Source organism: Armigeres subalbatus, chromosome 2, assembly GCF_024139115.2.
Source record: "Armigeres subalbatus isolate Guangzhou_Male chromosome 2, GZ_Asu_2, whole genome shotgun sequence".
In the NCBI taxonomy this organism is placed as follows: Eukaryota; Metazoa; Arthropoda; class Insecta; order Diptera; family Culicidae; genus Armigeres; species Armigeres subalbatus.
In genome coordinates this window covers 345,832,741-345,855,763 of record NC_085140.1, presented here as the reverse complement: position 1 = coordinate 345,855,763, position 23,023 = coordinate 345,832,741, and the positions used below count along the sequence as shown (strand labels likewise).

General features: G+C 41.1%; 3 protein-coding genes across 6 annotated transcripts in view; 1 reads left to right on the top strand and 2 right to left on the bottom strand.

The window, feature by feature from the left end:
- The window catches only part of LOC134212895 (inositol-pentakisphosphate 2-kinase), a 507,776-nt gene that overhangs the window by 127,196 nt on the left and 357,557 nt on the right, over nucleotides 1–23,023 (bottom strand). For all 4 annotated transcript variants that reach the window (XM_062691194.1, XM_062691192.1, XM_062691191.1 and 1 more), the window contains one exon: nucleotides 19,792–20,020. The gene's annotated coding sequence lies outside the window, so the exon portion shown is untranslated. The remainder of the gene's footprint in view (nucleotides 1–19,791; nucleotides 20,021–23,023) is intronic.
- LOC134217033 (uncharacterized) lies at nucleotides 7,271–8,100 on the bottom strand. Its single transcript, XM_062695788.1, has 4 exons — nucleotides 8,009–8,100; nucleotides 7,784–7,948; nucleotides 7,553–7,711; nucleotides 7,271–7,488 (listed from the first exon to the last, which is right to left on the bottom strand). The coding sequence occupies exons 1-4, from the start codon at nucleotides 8,060–8,062 to the stop codon at nucleotides 7,321–7,323; spliced, it is 546 nt and encodes a 181-aa protein (XP_062551772.1). The 5' UTR covers nucleotides 8,063–8,100; the 3' UTR covers nucleotides 7,271–7,320.
- On the top strand, nucleotides 18,821–19,739 carry LOC134217032 (uncharacterized). The gene is made up of 4 exons (XM_062695787.1): nucleotides 18,821–18,915; nucleotides 18,971–19,135; nucleotides 19,203–19,361; nucleotides 19,425–19,739. The coding sequence occupies exons 1-4, from the start codon at nucleotides 18,856–18,858 to the stop codon at nucleotides 19,590–19,592; spliced, it is 552 nt and encodes a 183-aa protein (XP_062551771.1). The 5' UTR covers nucleotides 18,821–18,855; the 3' UTR covers nucleotides 19,593–19,739.

Genomic DNA, 23,023 nt, shown 5'->3' with positions numbered 1-23,023 from the left:
CATGAGATAAACAAATAAATTAGTGCAATTAGCCTTGTCTTAGTGAGGCAAATCAACTCAAAATGAAAAAGTTATTCGCTAGTCTCGTTTATATCGGCACAAACAATGAACAAAAGTTGGGGTTGTACCTACATTTAAATATATCACGATTTGACAGTAGTTAGTAGGAGGTCTCAAACTATGCTTTTCCCATACATATTTCCTTATGTCACAAAATGTGTTTGACTTTCGGTCAGAACTTCTATAAATATCAAAATAAAATCGTATAAACATACAGAAGTTGGAATTAATCAACATATTTGTTATACGGCATGATCTAACTTCCAATGCTATGTAAAATAAGTCGTTCTGCATTATAGGCTAACCTTTTCACAGTTCATCTCTTGCAAATGTGCCTATCTCAGCATCTGTCACAGATTCGCATATAAAGAGTTTCGCACAAATTTGACTTCATTATACCTACGGAGGATCTGGCTCGTTCGATCTTTTGGACTCCCATTGTTTTCTGAGGTGAACGACTGAGCGCAGATAGTTTCCAACTATAGTTATGAAGAACAGAAAGAACAGCACTACTACAAAATAAAAATATTTACCAACAGTCAAATGTAAATGTTGTACACCGATGTATAATGGATGAATTGGCAATTACATATTCAGAATTATCTAATCTGAGCTAAAATTTTAGGGAAAAGTAAGCAATACTGCAACAACAAGCACTTTTGATCCGTTTTTTATTGCACATTTAATAAAATTTTCGGTATTTTGTTATATGTAATTAATTTCAAGATAGTCTAGTGAAAATTTCATTTAATGTCTCATTTATAAAATAAAGGTAATTTGTTATATAAAGTTAGAGGGACCTGGAGCCTCCTGCGTTAGAAGCATGAGCGGTAGCCTTATAATCATCAAGCACGTTATATCTACAAGCATTTCGTTGGGATGGTGAACTCGAAAAAATTGTATGAAGCGTCTTAAAATATTGTATGGGCCGTGATATTTCAGGCAACCCCCCTCCCCTTCTAAGCGTTACGTAATTTTTGGATGTTTCCATTTTTTTCAAGGGGAGGTAAAGCTGAATTGAATTGAATTATCTTTATTTACGAGATTTTCGGCCCTAGGCTGGTTCATCTCGTAGCAGGAGTAAAGGTAACCCAAAGGGTTGCATGCGACAAAATATTCGAGCCAACGATGCAAATTCCCAGTTTGCAGCCACTTCTCGTGCGCGATACAAGCTTTTTCGCATAGGTCCGGTTCGTGATACAGTTTATACCAATATGTCTTCGTACAGGAAGAACACACTAGTGGTGGATTTCAGCGTCTTGCAGAAAAGACCAACACAGCTGAAAGTGTAAGAATTCCTCGAAATCAACGTTAAGATCAACAACGGGTGACGTCAGAAACATCCACACACGTTTGAATGTGATAGTGCTTCCACTCTTAGGATCCATGATCTTCTTCCACAGATGTCGAATTCCGTCATCCGTGATCATCTACAGGAGTACGATCAAGTACTAAATATACGAAACGAAGCTTGGAAACATTTTTTTTTTCGGGAGCCTGGATAGTAAGATGACTTTTAAACAATACTGTCATATAGGGCAGTGGGAGTACAAGCCGAAGCAACAGCACCATCAAACCCAACCAACGCTCAAACGAAACCCGAACAAAGTGATGCTGCTGGCGCTGGATCATCGCGACCAACGCTCAGGGGTTTAGTGTCATTTGGCCGAATGCCGTTTGGCTGAATAGGTGGAATACGGATAGAAGAATGGAAAAAGAATGAAAAAACAAGAAGGAGGAAGAAGAAGTAACAAAGAAGGGAAAAGGATGAAGGAAAAAGGAAACAGTAAGAAGGAAGACAGAAGAAGGAAAAAGGAAGAAAGCATGAGCAAGAAGGAAGAAGGAGTAAGGAAGAATAAAAATAAGGAAGAAAGAAGAAGGAATAAAAAGAAAAGAAACAGAAATGAAGAAAAAAGAAGCAAGAATGGACAAGGAAGAAAAAAAAGGAAGAAGAAAGAGGTAGAAGAATTAACAAATAAGAAAGAAGAAGGAAGGAAAAAGAGGAAGGAAGAAAAAAAAAGAAAAAAGGAAGAAGGAACAAGGGAGAAGGAAGAAAAAAGAAAGAAGAAGGGGGAAGGAAAAAAAGAAGGAGGAAGACGGAAGGAGCAAGAAGGAAGAAAGAAGAAGGATGAAAAAAGAAGAAAGAAGAAAGAAGGCACGAGGAATAAGGATGAAGGAAGTATGAAGAAGAAAGAATGAAGAGGAACTAGGAAGGATGGAGAACGATGAAAAAAAGAAAAAAGAAGGAAGAAAGAAAAAGGATGAAGGGCGAAAGAAGAAGTACTCTGTACTACGCTCTTGGTTCTCAATTCTCAGTTCACTTTTCTCTTTTCTCTTTTCACTTTTCACTTCTCGCTTCTCACTTCTCACTTCTCACTTTCTATTTCTTATTTCTCACTCTTCACTACTCGTAATCTGAGTAGCGTTCGACCAAAAGGCCTTAATCGGATACTTAATACTTAATCAATCGGCCAAAAGGCATTAATCGGATACTTAATCAAAAGGACGTATGTGATTTTGTAAACAAAGATTCAAACGACGCACCCACACAAACCAACACCTGCCAAAAGCTAGCCGAAGCTAGTCATTCATTTATTTAGTTTACATCTAAACAGATAACACTGAATCAACAATTTGACGCCACAATACACGGTTCGAGGCCGCATCTCTCCATCCTCGGATACGCCCCACGCTCACCAAGTCGTTTTGCACCTGGTCTGCCCATCTCGCTCGCTGCGCTTCACGCCGACTCGTACCTGCCGGATCGGAAGCGAACACCATCTTTGCAGGGTTGCTGTCCGGCATTCTGGCAACAACAGCCGAAGCTAGTCAAATCATCGTTTGAATCTTTGTTTACAAAATCACATACGTTCATTTGAATAAATACCGGAGAACTGTTCATTCAAAGGCAGACGCCAACAAACACGACGATAACGAAAGCGACGACTACAACGACAATAACGAAGAAGGTGACTTCCATTTTTAAATTCCCGTTTTTTCCCTGGTTTTCTCGGTTCATATTTTGGAACTCTCCCGGCAGAAGTGTATCGATAAAAGAAATCATCAAGGAATGATTTACATTCATTTAGCAAATCACTCTGTGCTTTGTTTTAATTGTCATTTTTTTATTACTTATTACTTATTACATTATTCAAAATCATCATCAAGATATATGGAATTGTATAACAATACATCCTCAATAAATCAAAGAAAACAATATGGTAATGTGTTAATAAAGCGCCTAAACCAATTCCGATGTTACACTTTTTCCAGCAACAGGCTTGGCAGTTAGAAGGCCACCGCTCGTTCTTGCTATATACGGAGGAGGCCATGGGTTTCAATTCCAGACCAACTCCACCCAAACCCCCCACCCCCAGACCAGTTTTCTGGCTACGCCACTGAAAGGAATACATTTATAAATCATTTAAATTATCCTGATCTTAAATTTGACAGTAAGATTCCTGGCCGTTGAAATGGAAAATATGCTCTAAAATTAAAATATCACAATTGAAAAACAAATCGCCATCCACAAAAGCAAAGTTTCAGGCACCATTTTGTCGCGGGCTGGATATAATTGTACCGAAAGTGACTGTGTTTAAATTGTAAATTGCAATTAATAGAGTAAGATCAGCAGAATCAAAATTAAAGGGATCGCTTCTCAAGATGCGTATTGAACTATTTACAGTAGTAGTCTGGTCAATCGGTCTGCTTTAAATTAAATATTTACTTAGAAAATGGTTGAACGGATTATGATCCTATGATTAGAAATCTGTTCACGGTGGACGGATTTCGAATCAGAATGTTTTTGTTGTTTTTGTTGTTTTCAATGGAATACAGTGGAGCACACACAAAATAGATGCCTTCGGGCACCTGTATCAATAACGAACGTTCTATTTGAATTCGATTCGTATTTTCTAGAGCCTTTTTAATAAAATTAAGTGCTTAGGTGCACGGATTTCGATGCACCACGGTACTATCAATTATTTTCAATGTAATTTTTTAATTGAAAAACAAACGAGCTCATTATATAAATTTGATCCAAACTGTGATCAAAATATAATTTTTTTTCAAGCAAATTTTTGTTTTTTTTTTTGGGACATTGACACGTTCTTCAAAAAATAATAATCACCGAAGAAATAAAAAGTTAATAATGAAAGGTGTATTTATATCAAAAATTACTTCACTGTGAGTTCATAGCATTCGGGTTGCGTTCTTATGAACTTGTTCAACATGACGCCTTATCGAGTTGAAAAGAAGTAACAAGCGATAGGAACTTGAAATATGACCATTACAATTCATAATTAGTTATTTATTATTGGGCTCCATTGGAAAAAATGAGCAAAATCCCTTCATATTCACTCAAATTTAACGATTTGCGACAACAACAAACAACCATGCGTTCACCATTATTTACATGCAATTGAGTCATTTTACACCACCATTCGGGCGTTTTGCCCCAGGCCTATTTTTGAAACATTTTTAAATGCGTTAGAAAGTCATAAAAATCTTGTTCTTTTGAGTAGAAAGTCTGTTATGTATCAATTAAAGTTCATCTAAAAATTTCTAAAAAATACCTACATATTTTACCGGAATATATTTTAACGCAATTTTTCTAAAAATACAACACGATTTGTTTTAGATACGCAAGACAAATTCTTTCCATTACATAAAGAAAATTCTTTTGAATTCCCATAGCAAGTTTTTCTTGATTCCACAAAAAAAAATCTTTTGAATTTCTATGGAATATTCTTATGAATTTTACAGGTTTTTATTCTAAAATTCCACGATATTTTTATTACAAACTAGCTTTATGTACCCGGCCTTGCTCGGAATTGCCAGTTTGATTCGCAGTTTTTTTTTCACAATCGGAAAATGAATAAACCAATTGGTCAACAGGATAATTGCGTTATCTTATCGATACTTCATCATTTGATCAAAAGAAGGCAGATTTCATTTGAAAACATTGACTGATTTTGGAAAAGGGAGCGAACCCATAATCGCCATATTCCGGGCAAACGTCTATTTCTAAAGAAGGACAAACATCCACCGATGCCTTATTCCGAGCAAACGTCTATTTTTAAAGAAGGGATCACATTCACCATCCAGAAGGAAACACATTAATCATTGCTTTTTACGTTGGGCAAACCATGATTTCGATAAATGGTTGAATTGATCGATAACTAAACAATACAATAATGGGTTCAGAAGTTAGGCTGGAGCACACACACAAACATACAAACATTGAGTTTTATATATCTCGGCAACTTATTCAAAACGACGTATGTGATTTTGTAAACAAAGATGCATACGTCGATTTGTCAAATATGATGACACTCCCACGCAAACCAATACAACGAACATGTAGCCGAAACCTCCCCTACCTGTATGTGGCGATAGTTTGCGTGGAGTGCTATCAGATTGCAGAAATCAACGTTTAAATTTTTGTTTACAAAATCACATACGTCACATACGTTGAATAAGTATCCGAGATATATAGATAGCTAATAGCTATATGTATCCGGCTTTGCTAGGGACTGAAAAGTAAATTATAGAATTAAAATGTCCAATGCTGTAGCACGAAACCCACAGAGGTAGATCTACCGCTCATAGAATTGAACCTTTGTATCAATATATTTTTATATCTTTGTTTGGCCCTACCTTTTCAATAAACATCTTCCAAAAATAGAGAATAAGTGTACCAAATCTGGTTGGAATTTATCCTGGGAGTTACACTGAATTGCTCATTTTTAAAGACAACCCCTTCCCCCCATAACTTTCCCTTTTCCAAAATGACCCTCCCACCTTCTTTGTTATCTTCTCCTTAGAATAGAAAATGTGTGCACCAAATTTGGCTGAAATTGGTCCTGGGAGTTGGGTGTTACACTGAATTGCTCTTTTCTAAAGACAACCCTTCCCCTTACCCTCCCTTTTCCCAATGATCATCCCACCCCTTTGTTATTTTCTCCTTAGGATAGAGAATGTGTGTACCAAATTTGGATGAAAGCGGTCCAGGGTTCAAAAGAAACACTGAATTGCCTGTTTTCTGAACAATACCCTCCCCCAGACCCCTCCCTCTTTCCCCAAATTACACTTCCATGTGATCGACTTCTCTTAGTGAATATGTGTACAATATTTGGTTGATATGGGTACTGGAAGTTGGGAGTAACACTGAATTGCTCGTTTTATAAAGACAACCCTCCCCCATACCCTCCCTCTTTTTACAATGACCGCCCCACCCCCTTTGTTATATTTTCTTTAGGGTAGAGAATGTGTGTATCAAATTTGGTTGAAATCGGTGCAGGGGTTCAGAATTTACTCTAAATTACCCGTTTTCTGAACAATACCCCTCCCTCCAGACCCCTCCCCCTTTCCCAAAATCTCTCATATGATTGTTTCCTTATAGTGAATATGTGTACAAAATTTGGTTGAAATCGGTCCTGGGAGATGAAAGTTACACATAATTGTTCGTTTTCTAAACAAAACCCCTCCCCCTTTTCAAATGACCCTCCCACCTCCTTTGTTAACTTCCCCTGAGGATAGAGAATGTGTGTACCAAATTTGGTTGAAATCGGCCAAGTGGTTCAGAAGTAGTTAGCGAACATACATACATAGATTGGTTTTTATATATATAGATTTCAACGGTAAATCCTTAAGAACTTTCACGAACGATTTTGAATCACTTCTAAAAATATTAATAAAACAAAATGTCGATTACTCGAAAATATTAAAAAAAAAAAAAGAAGGAAAACGGTTGTCTACTTTCCCTTACACCCAACCCACACAATCAGGATACAATTGGAATTTATTGTAGCATTATGAGCGATGGGTTTACGAATGAACCATGACCAACGCGGACACAAACAATCGTAGAGAATTTAAAGCGCACATTATTCACTTTCATGACAGAGATGATATTTTCTATAAATAAGTCATTCTACGTGGAGATCATCTCAGCCGCTTGACGAAATTTTCGCACCAACTGGTTAACGCCAGTTACCAATTCACTATATTTGACATGTTCAACGCTTGCAAAATGCTGCGAAATGAGTAGATTACATTTGCAATTTTTAGGCACTACATAGAAACTGTTTGCTATTTCAATGACGATTTTACTAATGGAGAAAACTAATGCCCATAAATTACGTCAATGATGTATGTCGAAATGTGAATTTTTGAGAGTTCTAATAAAAACAAATAATTACGGGGAAAACTTATTTTACTTCAAATGATACATATACATTTTCGCAAAATTATATTTTGCTACACTTCCATGATGGAAATCGGAGACATAAAGCACTCTTTCACTGATAGACCTCGCCGGGTAGTAGTAAACTCGTGATACATCTGCCACTCTCCGATAAATTCTGGAGGAATTTTCAAAAGGATTCCGGGATTCCCCAGATTAATCATATCCATGTGTTCTTCGTACTGCAGATAGTGTAAAATATGTGAAATAAAACATACAATTCATCATTTAAGATCATTTACAAACCCCCTTCAAAAAAGGACAACTGTTTTTCTGCATTTTCACCATCAGAGGGAACCACAACTCCGTGGGCGACAGCAGCAACGGACACAGATTCCATACCTCCCGACTCACAACACCCGATACCCATTGGCCGCGTTGCATCCGTTTGCTGTACATCTTCCACTGCAATTTTTGTTCATAAAATCAAAACATTTCAATGGCAATGGATTCAACTCACTGCTGTCGCTAACAAACCTTAGTCGGACTTTCGTAGTCTTCGCTGAAGCGTGTGGTCCCATTCACGGTAATCGTCCCGTCCTCTTGGGTTATAATTTGTACCTCGGATATGTCGACATACGGCAGAGGAACACCACCGCCACACTCGTGAATTTCTTCGTCTATGACGATCGTCACCGCTGCCTTTGAAAGAATCAATATCAGCGAATTATATTGAAATAGAATGCCATTTTTCGAAACAACCTGGACGATACAATATAGCTGCAGAGATATCACGTATCTTATACTCTTTGTCATAATTTTGGTTCTGGTGAGTTGTTGCAACTGATGTCGAAATTTACAGACCACTCAATATATGGTTTTTACATGCAAAAGGTTGGGTTAAATTACATGATAGAATCATAGTTCGAATTATTACCAAAGGGTAATATTGGCTCTGGAGAGACTAATTAACATGAATAGCTTGTCAGATTTAATCTTCGATACTCATATAAGACTCGTTCAATAGCAGATGCATGATTTGAAGTAATGAAATGTTATAGCCAAATTAGCTCACTCGCTAAGAATCACGCCACCGGTATCGCCGATTGCATGGACAATTTCGAACATTACTCTCAATCAAACATGAAGCTGCCAAACCAGTTGACCAACCAGCTGACTTCGCTAAACGGCGGCGTCACGCCGCGCCGTTAACGCCATTCAAGCAGTGCGTGTGCAGACACCATATAGCGATCATTCAACTGCTCCAAACTGATTCGAACCAGGAAGACCCGTTGAGTCATCACTAACAACTGCTCGTGTATATAGGAAAGATAATATGGTTCTTCGCCCACTAGACAAAACAACGACGGCTAGCACCATACGTTTACTACCTATACGGAAATATTAAAATTAAGATACTTTTCATCAAGATATCAGAAATTCCGGTCGTAGGCCCTATATTATCCCTTATGAGTTCAGACCGCATTGTGCTTTCGTACTGTACGGTTCTTATTTCTCTTTGTTGAAGGAAGTTTTTAATACTACCCGCAGCTATTTTAATTTCAACCGTACTTCTCAGAGCTATTTGTAACTATTGATCCCATTACGTACTTTGCTTTCAACCCATGCCTTCGTTTCACGTTGGGCCCGTTTGAGGAAGTAAAATTCCGACAAGCGGTGGTAATCCTGCAGGGACACCGTTCTGGAAAAAAAACTCTTAGAAGGTCACGTCTCCACGCTCAGCAATGAGTATTAATAAAAACAAGAGGAAGGGTGAGTCTCTGAATTCTCCACTTCCTTCTAAGAAACAAGGTTTCAAGACCGTCCTGCCAAAGCGCGGAAAAAATAGAAGGAAGCTGGAGACTTCATGTGTTGCTTCTAACTCTAACATTAGGAATAATTGTTCTCCTATCGAGCTGAGAAATCCGTTCGAATTGATTCATGACGAAATCGAGCAAATCGAATTTACCTCTAGCCGAGGTGATTCGATTCATGCAAAGAAGCAAAGGATTCCGCCAAATGTGGTATCTGTTGGCGAGTTTTCTGGCTTTAGGAATGAGATTTTGAGTAACATTCAGGGGATCAAAGTTTCATTCCAGATTGCCAGGAAGGGTGAATGCCGCGTTTTGCCGGGATCCTTCGACGATCACGAACGTCTTCTTCAGTATTTAACTGAGAAGCGCCATAAATTCTTCACGTACGACGATAAAACTGAGCGATTGTTCAAAGTCGTCTTGAAAGGTCTCCCCAGTGATGATAAATCACTGGATGAGATTAAAATTGAAATTTCTCAATTACTTGGATTTTCACCAGTCCAAGTAATTAAGATGAAAAAGAAATCTCGCTCTGGTACTTCCCAGAGGGGTATTTCTCAAGAATTTTATTTAGTTCACTTTAACAAAATAATATGAAAAGTTTGGAAAAGGTCTGTATTATATCCCATGTCCGTGTTATATGGGAACAATTCCGCAGGCTTGGGGGAAATTTCCAAAACCCCACTCACTGACGTAAGTGCCAAAAGTGGGGTCACGGAACTAAACATTGCCACATGGATGCTAAATGCATGATTTGAGGTGGAACCTCTCACGCCAAAGACGTCCTGTCCTGTGAGAGAAGATTCCAATAAATTTAAATGTGCCAATTGTGCAATTAGAGCAATTCATACTTACTTACTTGATACTTGATACTTGATGGGCTACAGCTCTTCACTGCACTCGATCCTGGACCAATCGCTTCCAGTCGCACTGAACATTGAGCGCCCTCAGGTCCTCTTTAACTGCAAAAATCCATCGTGTACGCGGCCTTCCACGAAGCCTGCGGCCTCTTCCGGATTTTCTACTAAATATTATCTTCGCTTGACGTTTTTCCGGCATGCGATTAACGTGACCAGCCCATCATAGTTTGCCGTGTTGGATAAGCTTAATAATATCCAGCCCTTTATACACCTGGTACAATTCGTGATTCATGCGACGCCGCCAGATACCGATCTCCTGTTTACTGCCGAGTATTGTCCGCAGCACCTTACGCTCAAACACTCCAAAAGCTCTCCGATCAGCCTCCTTTAAGGACACTCCTCACGGAATCCAAGTTTAAAAGTGCTCGCGTTTTCGGGGGCACACCACTCGACACGGAGGCGGGGCACAACTGTCATTTTTGTTGATTTAGATTTGCTGCGTCGTGAAAGCATGCGTGAAATAATAAAAATGACAGTTGTGCGTAGCTTCCGTATCTGGTGGTGTGCCCCCGAAAACGCGAGCACTTCGAAACTTGGATTCCGTAAGGAGTGATCTTAACGTCCATGTTTCATGGCCGTATAAAGCCACCGGAAGAATCAGAGTAGTATACAGCGCGAGTTTTGTTTTCGTTGGCAGACTACGAGAATTAAGCTGGTTACGAAGTCCGTAATAAGCCCTATTTGCAGCTGCTTTTCACCTCGCGGGTAACATCATTATTGCACGTCACTAATGTTCCAAGATACACAAACTCTTCCACCACTTCAAATTTTTCACCATCCAGCACCATTCCACCACCACTACCACTAATGAACCCACGTTGATTGCCAGCGACCATGTACTTCGTTTTGCTGGTATTGATCGTGAGTCCAATCCTCGCTGTCTCCCTCTTAAAAGGCACAAAAGCCTCTTCCACGGCACGGCGATCATTCCCGATAATATCGATATCGTCCGCAAATCCCAGGAGCATATGCGATCTTGTGATAATGGTACCGCTTCTTTGCACACCAGCTCTTCTATTCGCTCCCTCGAGCGCTATGATGAACAGTAGATTCGAGAGTGCATCACCCTGTTTTAATCCATCTAAGGTAACAAATGACGTCGATATTTCATCCGCAACCCTTACACTTGATTTCTATCCGTCCAACGTTATACGAATCAGCCGTATCAGTTTCGCCGGAAAACCATGTTCAAGCATAATTTGCCATAATTCATTCCGTTTCATTGAATCGTACGTCGCCTTAAAATCAATAAACAGATTATGTGTCTGCAAGTTATACTCCCGGAATTTATCAAGGATTTGGCTCAGGGTAAACATTTAATCCGTCGTTGATCGGCCCTCACGAAAACCTGTTTGGCATTCGCCGACGAAGGACTCTTCAAGCGGTCTCATTCTGTTGAACAGAATACGGGACATAATTTTGTACGCCGGATTAAGGAGGGTTATTCCTCGGTAGTTGGCGCACTCTAGTCTGTGCCCGTTCTTAAAGAAAGGGCAAATGAGGCCGTCCAACCAGCTAGCAGGCATTTCCTCGTCTTCCCATATTTTCGACATAATATGGTGCAGAACTTCATAAAGCTGCTCACTGCCATGTTTGAGAAGTCCAGCTGGAGGCTGGTCCTTCCCCGCAGCCTGATTGTTTTTCAGCTCTTTAACAGCTTTTTTAACCTCATCTAGTGTATCAGGTATCAGAACGTCGGCTCCAGGGGCACGTTCACCTCAATTTGGGAGATTTGTGCCATCGCCTTCACAGCCTTTTTCATCACACACCTGACGGAAAAGGAAGTGAACAAAAGGAAAGGAATGTGGATGGGAGAACAAAGGGAATGTTTGGAAAAGGGCCCTTGAAGAGGGCATACAACGCATTAGCGTACAAGAGCTTATAGCTCCTTACCACAACGGGTTATGAACAACAAAATACTCTGAAGGTTCAGGTTTCTGAAGTCAATTTCACTAAGTAAGTGTTTACCAAATATTTGGAAGCGCAATTGTGCATAGACTGGGCAGTTACATATTAGATGATAAGAAGTTCCATAATCGGATTCACAACTATCACAAACAGATGATTCAACGCGTTGAATATTTGCCATGTGATAGTTCAGTCGGCAGTGACCTGTCAAGGCCTTGACTAAGACACTGCAATTCTGTTTAGACAGATTAGCTAAATAGCTTGCTACTACCGGAGATGGCTCCCGGATGTACAATTTTGTTTGATGACATGAATCCAGACTACTCCAATGCCATTTGTGCTGAGTGACAGCCCAAGAGTTGATCAAAAGCTTCACCCAACACTTGGATATTGGAATAGCTGGCTCAGGACCAATAAAGTCATGCGATGCTCCATTACGAGCTAACTCATCAGCCAATTCGTTTCCAGCTATGGAAGAATGGCCAGGTACCCATATAAGGTGTAAAGTATTTACTGAATTCAGTTCCTCAATTTGAGTTCGACATGCGATTACTAACTTCGACCTTGAGTTGGCCGAGGCGAGAGCTTTAATAGCAGCTTGGCTATCTGAACAGAAGTATATTACTTTGCCCATAATGCGTTGCTGCAGTGCAGATTGCACTCCACACATGATGGCAAATATTTCCGCTTGAAAGACAGTGCAGTGTGTACCCAGTGAGTGTGACTGTTCCAATCTCAGCTCACGCGAATAGACGCCTGCACCTGCTCTACCTTCGAGGAGGGAGCCGTCAGTGTAACAAACAATGCTGTCCGACATACTTCTCTCCAAATAGCCAGATGTCCACTCATCCCGCGAGGGGAATTGTGTTGAAAATGTCCTATAAGGAAAACTACTAACGTGTGTGAGATCACTTGGAGCAAGGACAATTTTGTCCCAATTAACCATAAGCGGTAACAACGAAGTGTGTGTAGAACTGCGGTTTACAGGATTCTCTTCCATAAAACCGAGTACCCATAGTCGGTAAGTACAAGAAAATGCTTCTTGTTTGAGATGTATGTGTAGTGGGGCCACGTCGAAGAGAACTTCGAGAGCAGCCGTGGGAGTTGAAGAGAACGCACCAGTCATTGCCATTAGGCACATCCTTTGAAGATGGCCTAATTTAGACTGAATTGTCCTCACTTCCCCTTTTGCCACCACACAAGACATCCATAAGCCAAAATTGGTCGTACAACTGTTGTGTAAATCCATTTGATACATTTGGGTTTCAGACCCCAAGTTTTACCAAAGGTTCGTCGGCATTGGCCCAAAGCCATACACGCCTTCTTGATTCTGAACTCAATGTTAGGAGTCCAGGAAAGCTTTGAATCCAAAATTAGACCCACATACTTTACTTGATCAGTTACATTGATTTCAGAACCAAAAAGATGTAATGGACGAATACCATTACGATTACGTTTTTCCGTGAAAAGAACAATAGATGTTTTATTCGGATTGACCGAAAGGCCATATTGGCGACACCAACTTTCAACTACCTGAAGAGCATTTTGCATCAGGTCGAATAAGGTAGTAATGCACAAACCCACTATCAATGTAAGATAGTCGTCGGCAAATCCATAGGTAGGAAAACCGCCATTATTGAGTAACCTCAATAGCGTATCTGCAACGAGATTCCACAAAAGTGGAGATAATACTCCCCCTGAGGGCATCCGCAGACACTTAATTTCCTAATCGCTGCTTGACGTAATGTCGAGTAGAGATGTCGGTTTTTAAGCATCTGGTGAATCCATTTGGTAATAATATTAGGTAGCCCATGACAACGTGCGGCTTCCAATATTGCATCGAAAAACACGTTGTCGAAAGCACCTTCAATATCTAAGAAAGCACCCAAGCACGATTGCTTTTGAGCGAATGCTTTCTCGATATCGTACACAACCTTGTGTAGAAGAGTCACGGTGGACTTTCCAGATTGGTAAGCATGTTGATTAACATGAAAAGGCATGTTTGCCAAACAGTCATCACGAATGTGATGATCGATAATACGTTCTAAGCATTTCAGAAGAAATGAGGTCAGACTGATGGGTCTAAAACACTTTGCTTCTTCATACGAAGCACGTCCTCCTTTTGGGATAAACTTTACAGTGACATCCCGCCAGGATATAGGAATATACCCAGTAGCAAAACTGCATACTAAAAGCTTTTTCAAAACATGTTTGATATGTTCAAAACCTCTCTGAAGTAGAACGGGATAAATCCCATCCTCCCTGGAGATTTGTAGGGAGCAAAACTGTTAAGTGCCCATTGAATCGATTCAGTAGTTATGATTCTACGTGCTTGAGCCCAAGACCCATAGCTACATGAAAAGACATCAGGATCATCCGAAGATGTTATATCGACACATCCAGGGAAGTGCGTATCAAATAAGTGTTCTAACGATTCTTCATCAGAAGAAGTGTAGTCGCCATTTGGCTTGCGAATTTCGCCAACTTGGAAATCCTTGGATCTCGCAAGAATTTTATTCAATCGACTGGCTTCACTCAAATTGGAAACATTTGCACAAAGGTTTTTCCAGCCGGATCGTTCAGCAGATCGTAGAGCCTTCTTGTAAGCTTTGCGAGCCAACTTGAAGGAATCCGTCCCTGCTGAATGGCGTCTGTTCCAACTCCTTCTGCACTGCTTCCTTAGCTTTGCCAAATCGGAATTCCACCAAGGGGTTCCTTTTGAGGTTTTTACAGAACGTAAAGGGCAAGCTTCTTCGAAAGCTTCCACGATGTGCAACGTTGTAGTATCAACTGCATCATCCAAGTCGGTAGGAGTTTCTATAGAAGGTAGATATCCATGAAATTTGGTAGAGAGCAACTCTGTGTAAAGATCCCAGTTTGTTGAACGCAAGGTCTGCGAAGTAACATTCAAATGATCAAAGTAGATGTAGCGATGGTCAGATATCGATTCCTCATCTGACACATGCCAATTCGTCAATTCGTGACTGATTCTATTGGAGCAAAGGGTTATGTCTAACACTTCTGCTCTATTAGATACCATAAAGGTTGGGCGATTCCCTATGTTAAGTAAACTAAGTTCGGTACTACTTAAGTATTCCATCAAGCTGGAGCCTCTCAGATTGATATCCGAGCTACCCCAGATGATGTGATGAGCATTAGCATCACTGCCGACAATTAGCGGAAGGCCTTTTGAAGTGCAATATATGACAACTCGTTTGAAAGCATCCGTAGGGAATGGTTCATCATGTGGTAAATAAACCGAACAATAGACGTATTTCCTGACGGGGGTTCCGCCAGTTGCATCAATTGTGACAGCACATACATCTCTGGTTGTTAGTTCAGAGATAAGTGTAGCAACAATAGCATTGTTAACAAGCACACATGCACGCGGCATTGATCGAGAGTTTGCCATTTCTTTACTGAAAGCAGCAAAACCGGGTTCTACTAGGTTACCTAGGTAGAAGCTACCCTTGCGAAAATAGGGTTCCTGCACCAAAGCCACTTGGGATTTGCCATTTTGCATAAGTCTACAAAGATTAATCGTTGCTGTTCTTTTATGCTGAAGATTGATTTGAGCTATATTAACTGAAGCCATTGCAAATTAAGATAATGCACTCCACAACTTCAGCATTAATATGAACAGCAACGATGAAACCAAATTGGTATCTTATCAAGAAAGTCAAAGACGAAACACAGAGTACAATGTGTATAACGCATAAAGCGAATCCATATAGGTGACAATTTGTTGAAAAACTAAATAAAAACATGCTCATAATCCCACTCTATTTAACCTCAAGTTGAGATTGAATAAGAGTAGCCGATTATTTCGGAGAAGCAAAAAGTCAACTACGCCATAGCTCCGGTTAGCGCAGTAAGGGCTAGATACTGTGAAGGGTGCCCTGGTGCTTCACAGGCTCCGTTAGTGGTTAGGTTCTTTTTAGCCCCCTAACCATTCATTCGTTGGCACGGTAAGCATAAAGCCGCATCACACCAAGAATTTGGGGTCACCTGTATGGTGGACTTCTACCACCGGAACAGGCAATCCGTAGCGTTATTCTTAGCCAGATAACTGGCTGCCGACACCACACAGCTATCTTGGCTGTTCGGGGAGAGAAGTTGACATTGACTTTACGTCAACTCTCAATGTGGCCGAACAGCCTTCTAAACTGGCATGTTTGAGAAGTCCAGCTGGAGGCTGGTCCTTCCCCGCAGCCTTATTGTTTTTCAGCTCTTTAACAGCTTTTTTAACCTCATCTAGTGTAGGTGACTTCACAGCTTGTCTATCGTCGCTAATATTTATTCTTTTCTCCGATGCACCGTCACTTCCACTATTCAACAAAGTCTCGAAATGTTGCTTTCACCTGGCAGCCACTTCGGTTTTATTTGTCCCTTGTTGGTCGTTGCACATGATGGGAGATGGCGCTGTCTTTCTTCGCACGCCATTGACAGACTCATAAAACCTCCGCATATCGTTCTGCTCCATTTTTTCCACTAATAACGTGTTCTTCGTACTCTTTTTTCTTCCTGCGGTGGGTTCGTTTTTGGGCTGCTCTTGCTTCCTTGTACCATCTCTATTCGATCGGGTACTTGACACCAACATCCGATTCTGGCAACGTTCTTCTCGTCTGTCACTCTCTTACACTCCACATCGAACCAACCCGTCCTGGGTCGCCTCTGTGCAGTGCCTACCACTTCTCGTGCTGTTGTGCTCACCGCTCCATGGATCGACTCCCATAGATCGTTGATGTTGTCGCTAACGTTGATTGCACTTATCCGTTCATCGAGCTTCTGGCGGTACTCAGCCGATACTCCTTCCGCCGACAATCGCTGGATGTTGTAACGAATCGTTCGCTGTGATCTTTCGTTCGATACAGTTGACAACCGTGATCGAATTTTACTGACAACGAGGTAGTGATCAGAGTCAATGTTCGGACCTCTGAATGTCCGCACATCGATAACATCCGAAAAATGGCGACAATCCACTAGAGCATTGTCTATCTGGTTGCAAGTTTCATCATTTGGGTGTCTCCAGTTGTGCTTTCGGATATTCTTTCGTGCAAAGTAGGTGCTACTGATGGCCATCCCTCTGGTAGCAGCGAAATTTACTAGCCGTAGGCCGTTGTCATTGGTAGCGGAGTGAATGCTCTCCCTACCGATTATGGGACGGAAAAAGTCCTCTCTACTGACCTGAGCGTTAGCGTCTCCGATAACAATTTTCACGTCATGCTTTGGGCACTCTCCATAGGCTTAATCAAGACATTCATAAAACGTGTCCTTCACGTCGTCGGATTTATCGTTTGTCGGTGCGTAAACGTTGTTTAAGCTGTAATTGAAGAATTTGCCCCGAATCCTCAACACAGAGATTCGTTCGCTAATGGGTTTCCACCGCATCACTCGCTTCATCTGCTTGCCCATCACTACGAAACCAACTCCATGCTCTGCTCGACGCCGCTGTACTAGATGTTATACTTGAATGCAGTGTTGGTCGTGGGGTCCACGGCTCGGAATTCACGTTCTCCGGATCTGGGCCATCGGACTTCTTGAATAGCGGCCACGTTCACTCCAACCTTCTGCAGTTCGCGAGCCAGAAGGCTTACTCGTCCAGGTTCATTTAGGGTCCTGACATTCCAGGTACCGAGTTTCTAATCATAGTCCTTATTTCGTTGGGTCGGTTGCCAAAAATAACGTTCTCTTTCTCTTCTATCTCCATTTTTCGTAGTATTTGAGAAACTTCAGTAAGCTACCTTACCGGGGTCGCGTTACTTACATCGCGCTGATGGGACTGCCACCTTAGGTATAGCTGACGCGATACAGCGCTCCGTTAATCAGCCGCTAGATACCAGGCAGACGCTGTTTGAGTCGCTCTTGGTGACGCTCGAGACGTACTTTCTCACTCTAGCTGATGTCAGAAGGACAACAGTGCCCAGGCTGCACTACCAGCTAAGTACACAACCCTTAGCTGGCGATCTTTTGTCATCGGATGACCCATGGAAGCGTGAGACAGGAACTTGGTGGGGACCAGAGCTCTGTTGGGCGCTGTCAACCCACCATTTTGCAGCCTTCTACCACTTACTCCAAGTAAAAAAATGCTAAATGTCAATAATTTAGTACGCGTGTTGTTTCATCTTGCAAACAATCAAACAATTAGAATATTTTAGACTTCACAATAGTGAACTGATAAATGAATGAAATAAACCGTAGAATTTATCATCATCAACGATTGTGACCGTAAATGCAATACAAAAATTCCATGATCTAATGCTTCTTGTAATCATTGATATCGGCACCAACATTTCAAAAGGGCGAAATTGCTGTTGTAAACAAGAGCTTCTCACGTCGCTGGTGCCCACCCACGTAATCCAGCCTCATTTAATTAAAAAGGAGGATACGCTGCTGCCATCAGTGATGTTGGATTACGTGGGTGGGCTCCAATTATCCCACCAGCGACCAGTTCTGCATAACAACCTTACAGAAACTGTATGAAATTTTGGCATATACAATTTTGGAAGATTTTATTACAAGCGTTGTATCGAAATCTTACAATTTTGTATTATTTTAATACAGTATCGGTATAAAAAGCTTACATATTTTTATTAAAATCTGGCAAAATTGTATATGCCAAGTTGTTATACAATAATTGTATGATTGTATGATTTATTTTTTGAATGTATTTGTTCCTGTGCATTGGAACAAATGTGGAATGGGTTAAGCCCTAATGCAACTTCTCAGCTCAATTCTGAACTCAACAATATTTTCAAGTTCACATGATGTATGTTCAAGTGAAACTGTAGTGATACAAATTTAAAGATTTCTATACTAAATTTGATCTACATACTTAGATAGAATGATACAAGTTTTTATTACACGCATGCGCCTCAATTAAATTTAATTCAAACATCGGAACCGTATAATTAGCGTAATGCAAGCGCGTATGTTTCAGTTTGTAAACTCGACGAGTATTGATAGCATGGCAGTTCATGCTGTAATATGTGCTATTTTATTGGCGGCGGTGTATTCAACAGTACAGGTATCTCTCCTTTAAAAAATCATCCATAACCAACTGACACCCATCTCACCGCAAGGGCAAAATTACCTTCGTTTTCGAAGACGACATCCATGAGTGTGACAACGGACTTCCCCTTCCGCATGTTGACATCTCACAGGTGCAAATCTACACCGAAGACGATGGAACAATTACAATTAATGGAACCACTCGTTTCACAAACGATTACGGAGGTCCTGTGAGGGTATGCTGAAAATATGTTATCTTATCTGTGGGCTTCATCAAACAAGAAGTTTCACCCAATCTTGTAGTGGAAGATGTACACAAAACGACTGGAGCGTGGTCAATGGGTTGCTGGAATTATTCAGCGTGATGTTTTTGATATGTGCGCGATACTTACGGTACCTAACGAACTGTGGTATCCTTTGGTTAAAAAACTGAACAAACAAAAATGCCCGTTTCAAAAAGGGGTAATGGGCAGATCCCATATAAAATAATATTGGTTTCAAGTAAACTTGTCACTACATTTTTAGTACGAAGAGCACATGAATATGATCAACCTGGGCAATCCGGCCGAAATGCTAAACTTTCCGCCAGAGTTTGTAGGCGAGTGGCAATCGTTCCATGAAATAACCACCAACCGTAGAGGTTTCCCAGCGAAAGAGTGCTTCAAGGCATCGATGTCCATCACCGAGGTGTAGATGTTACCACAGTGGAATTTGAATCAATTGAATTTTAATATTTTATAAATAATCGCATGTTTTATAAACTCCATGTCAGAAAACTTCTCCTTTATTGTCGAATTTTAGTTTAACTGGATTGCTTGAACGAATCAATTTTCAATCAGGAAAGCATACCAACATAGAAAGCACTCAAAGTATAAAAAACAACCAGCCTTACCTGTATAGAACTCCGATTACATCACCATTTTTGCGCCATTATTTACGATTCCATTCTTGACTCATCCACCAAGTTCTACAACGCCAGAGATTTTTTTTTGGAAACGGCTTTCGCCCGCCCAGCAAACAATCTCAAGTTAAACGAATCGGTCGAGCAAGTTCAACAAACTTCAGCTTATTTTCGTTGCTGTCGATATTTGCAATCATCACCAGCACCAGCAGCACTAATTCTGGAACGAAAGAAGAGGAGGAAATCACCGCGTGAGTCAAGGTGTGCTGCGGACAATGGAGTAAAAAACAGGATTGCCCAAATTACAGGGTACGGGTTTTGGGTCTAGGGGTAACTGGGGTAATGTGCACCCTCGGGGCAAAACGACGTTTTTGCATTTTTAGAGATGTTCCAGGAATATTTTCAAGCATGTTTACTACTGAATTGGTAGTTCAAGATCCGAACTACATGCGCCTTAGTAAATACTCTGAAAAAAAACTGCGAAAAATGTACTCAAAAATGCCAAAGGGTCGTTTTGCCCGGGGGTGCATATTACCCCAGTTTCCCCTATACGTTCTTCGTGTTGCAAATATGAGACATTCCTGCCCTATGTAACTGTTCTTACTTTGATCGAAAAAGTTAAAATGTTGTCGTTCGACGTATTTCTTCCTACTTTTCAGAACGTTGCATAAACTATGAATGGTTCTTCCGCTTGTGTACTTTATTTTATTTTGGATATCAATTGTTTTTCATGGCATCAATAAATTCCAAAGTATACAACCCAACTCCAAATAAATCAGCTGAAAACTACATAAAAATTCATTTAATCATCGTATAATGTACTGTGGAATTGATCTTCAACATATCAACTTGCAATTTTGAACGAAAGAGTGACGGAGGTGTATTCTCCTATGTATTTCGTATGAAACTCCCATACAAACTTCAAATCAAATGCGCCAGCTCATTCAACAAGCGATTGAGCTGAAAACTTCAGAGATTGATTTTCTCACCCAAATGCACAATCTTGGGGGTTCGTAGAATTCGACAACCGTTTTTTCCCATAGGTTGGGTCAGTCTAATGCCGAATTTTCTTAGTCGATGGCGTAGCTGGTTGGTGATGTGTTGATCATATGGGACCGAAACTCTTTTCAGCGGCTCATCGATCAGTGTCAGCGTTGTAAGTCCATTTCGTCTTGGGGTTCTTTCCTTCTTGTTGATGATCGCTCGTATACTGCCGCTAACCGCAAGTCGAGCACATCTGTATATGGGCCTCCATATACAGATGTGCTCGACTAACGGTTAGCGGCAGTATAGTCCTCTCATGGTATCCGATCTTCGCCGTTTCCAAAATGTGTTGTAGCTCCTCGTTCAGGGGTATCGTCTGCGTCCTGTGGATCATGTGATGAAATGCTGCCATTTTATGTTGATACGAATGGTTCGATGTATATGGGTTGACTCTCATGGTGTCCGTGGGCTTCCTGAAGATTTCGAGGCTCAATGTTGTATTTGCTTCCCGGATGATCAGTAGATCCAAGAAAGGTAGTTTACCTTCTATTTCTTCCTCGAAGGTAAATTTGATGTCCTTATGCACGTTGCTTCATCGCTTCCGAAATCCTGGGTAGATCTTTTCGGTTGATGATGCTAAAAATGTCGTCGACGTATCTCCACTATTTCTTGGGCAGTACTCCTTATCCCTGTAGGCTTGTTGAAAAGTTCGCACAAAAACGAAGATGGCGGGTTTCCCATCGGTGCACCCTTGGTCTGTTTATAGAAGCTTCCACGGAATGTGAAGTAGTTCTCTGTCATGCATAGCCTTGCCAGCTTTAGGTACATCTTCACCTTTCCTCGCCATGCTGTTTCCGTCCTTTGTGTTAGCACTCAATCTACCAGGAGATTCAGAGCATCTTTCACTGGAACGCTAGGGAACAATGCCGCTACGTCGAATGGTACCATTATGTCCTCTTCTTCGATGTGTCCTGATTCCAACAGCTTCTGGGCGAACTCCTGGGTATTGATGACTGACCTGCTAGGGCAGCGGTTCTCAACCTTTTTCTTGAGAGGTACCCCTTCTAACTATTGCATTATTTGAGGTACCCCTTCCTTAAAGCAGGCTTCCAGGTTTCTTGAAAGAAAAATTTCCCTTGAGTCTCTTAAAAGTAAGCTATCGTACCTCTTGAAAATAGGCTTCCGAGCCTGTTAAAAGGAGGCTTACAAGCTTCCGACCCTTTAAAAATGCGGCTTCCAAGCTTCTTGGAAGTATACTTCCGGGCGTCCTAAAACAAGGCTTCCTTCTTCTTGAAAAGAAGTTTCCCAGCCTCTTGAAAGCAGGCCTCCGGGCTTCTTGAAAGGAGGCTTCCGAGCCTCTCAAAAGGAGCTTCTCCAGCCTCTTGAAAGTAGACTTCCGGGCGTCTTAAAACAAGGCTTCTGGCTTCTTGAAAAGAGGCTTCCCAGTCTGTTGAAAGAAGCTTCCCAGCCTCTTGAAATGAGGTTTCCGAGCCTACTGGAGAGAGGCTTCTGAGCCAATCGTAAAGCCAATCGTAAAGAGGCTTCTGGTCCTCTTGAAAGTAGGCTTCTGATCCTCTTGAAGGTAGGCTTCTGATCCTCTTGAAAGTAGGCTTCCGAGCCTCTTGACAAGAGTTTTCCGAGCCCTTTGAAAAGAACCTTTCGAGCCTCCTGAAAGGAGCCCTCAGAGCTTTTTGAAAGAAGGCTTCCGAGCCTCTTGAAAACAGCTTCCCGAGCCTCTTGAATAGAACCATCCAAGCGTTTTGAAGGAAGGCTTCCGACCCTTTTAAAAGGCGGCTTCCGAGGTTCTTGAAAGTAGACTTCCGGGCGTCTTAAAACAAGGTGTTGGAGATGGAAGTCATATGAAACTGAATTATTTGAAAACACAATTTGTTTTAATTTACCTACACTAAATAGATTGTGCTTACCCTAAAAATTGTACCTTGAGCTACACACATTATTGTAAAGACACCAGACACATTAACAGATATTAGCATAATAAAGTTTAGTTTGAACTCGACACTGATCCTGAACACACGGTCGTAAGGTCGCTCTGGCGAAAGAAGATCCAACAAAAGGGTACATCTGCCGTTAATGTATTCCCCGTTCTGTTCGCCACGTCGTTCGTTTACCCTAAGCCAAAATCGTTGAATAGTGTTCCCACGTGAAACTCCTGGTGAGAAGTTGTGCGCATTGACAAATTGCGCCAACATTTGGTGCCGAAACCCGGGACTACGTTGCA

What these genes read in the sequence shown, in the direction of transcription:
- LOC134217033 (XM_062695788.1), bottom strand. Translation starts at nt 8,062, where the DNA reads ATGACAAAGAGTATAAGATACGTGATATCTCTGCAGCTATATTGTATC. An exon ending in ACTACGAAAGTCCGACTAAG is followed by an intron (nt 7,712 to 7,783) that starts GTTTGTTAGCGA and finishes CAAAAATTGCAG; the next exon opens with TGGAAGATGTACAGCAAACG. An exon ending in GTTGTCCTTTTTTGAAGGGG is followed by an intron (nt 7,489 to 7,552) that starts GTTTGTAAATGA and finishes CACTATCTGCAG; the next exon opens with TACGAAGAACACATGGATAT.
- LOC134217032 (XM_062695787.1), top strand. Translation starts at nt 18,856, where the DNA reads ATGGCAGTTCATGCTGTAATATGTGCTATTTTATTGGCGGCGGTGTAT. An exon ending in CGGTGTATTCAACAGTACAG is followed by an intron (nt 18,916 to 18,970) that starts GTATCTCTCCTT and finishes TCTCACCGCAAG; the next exon opens with GGCAAAATTACCTTCGTTTT. An exon ending in AATGCCCGTTTCAAAAAGGG is followed by an intron (nt 19,362 to 19,424) that starts GTAATGGGCAGA and finishes CTACATTTTTAG; the next exon opens with TACGAAGAGCACATGAATAT.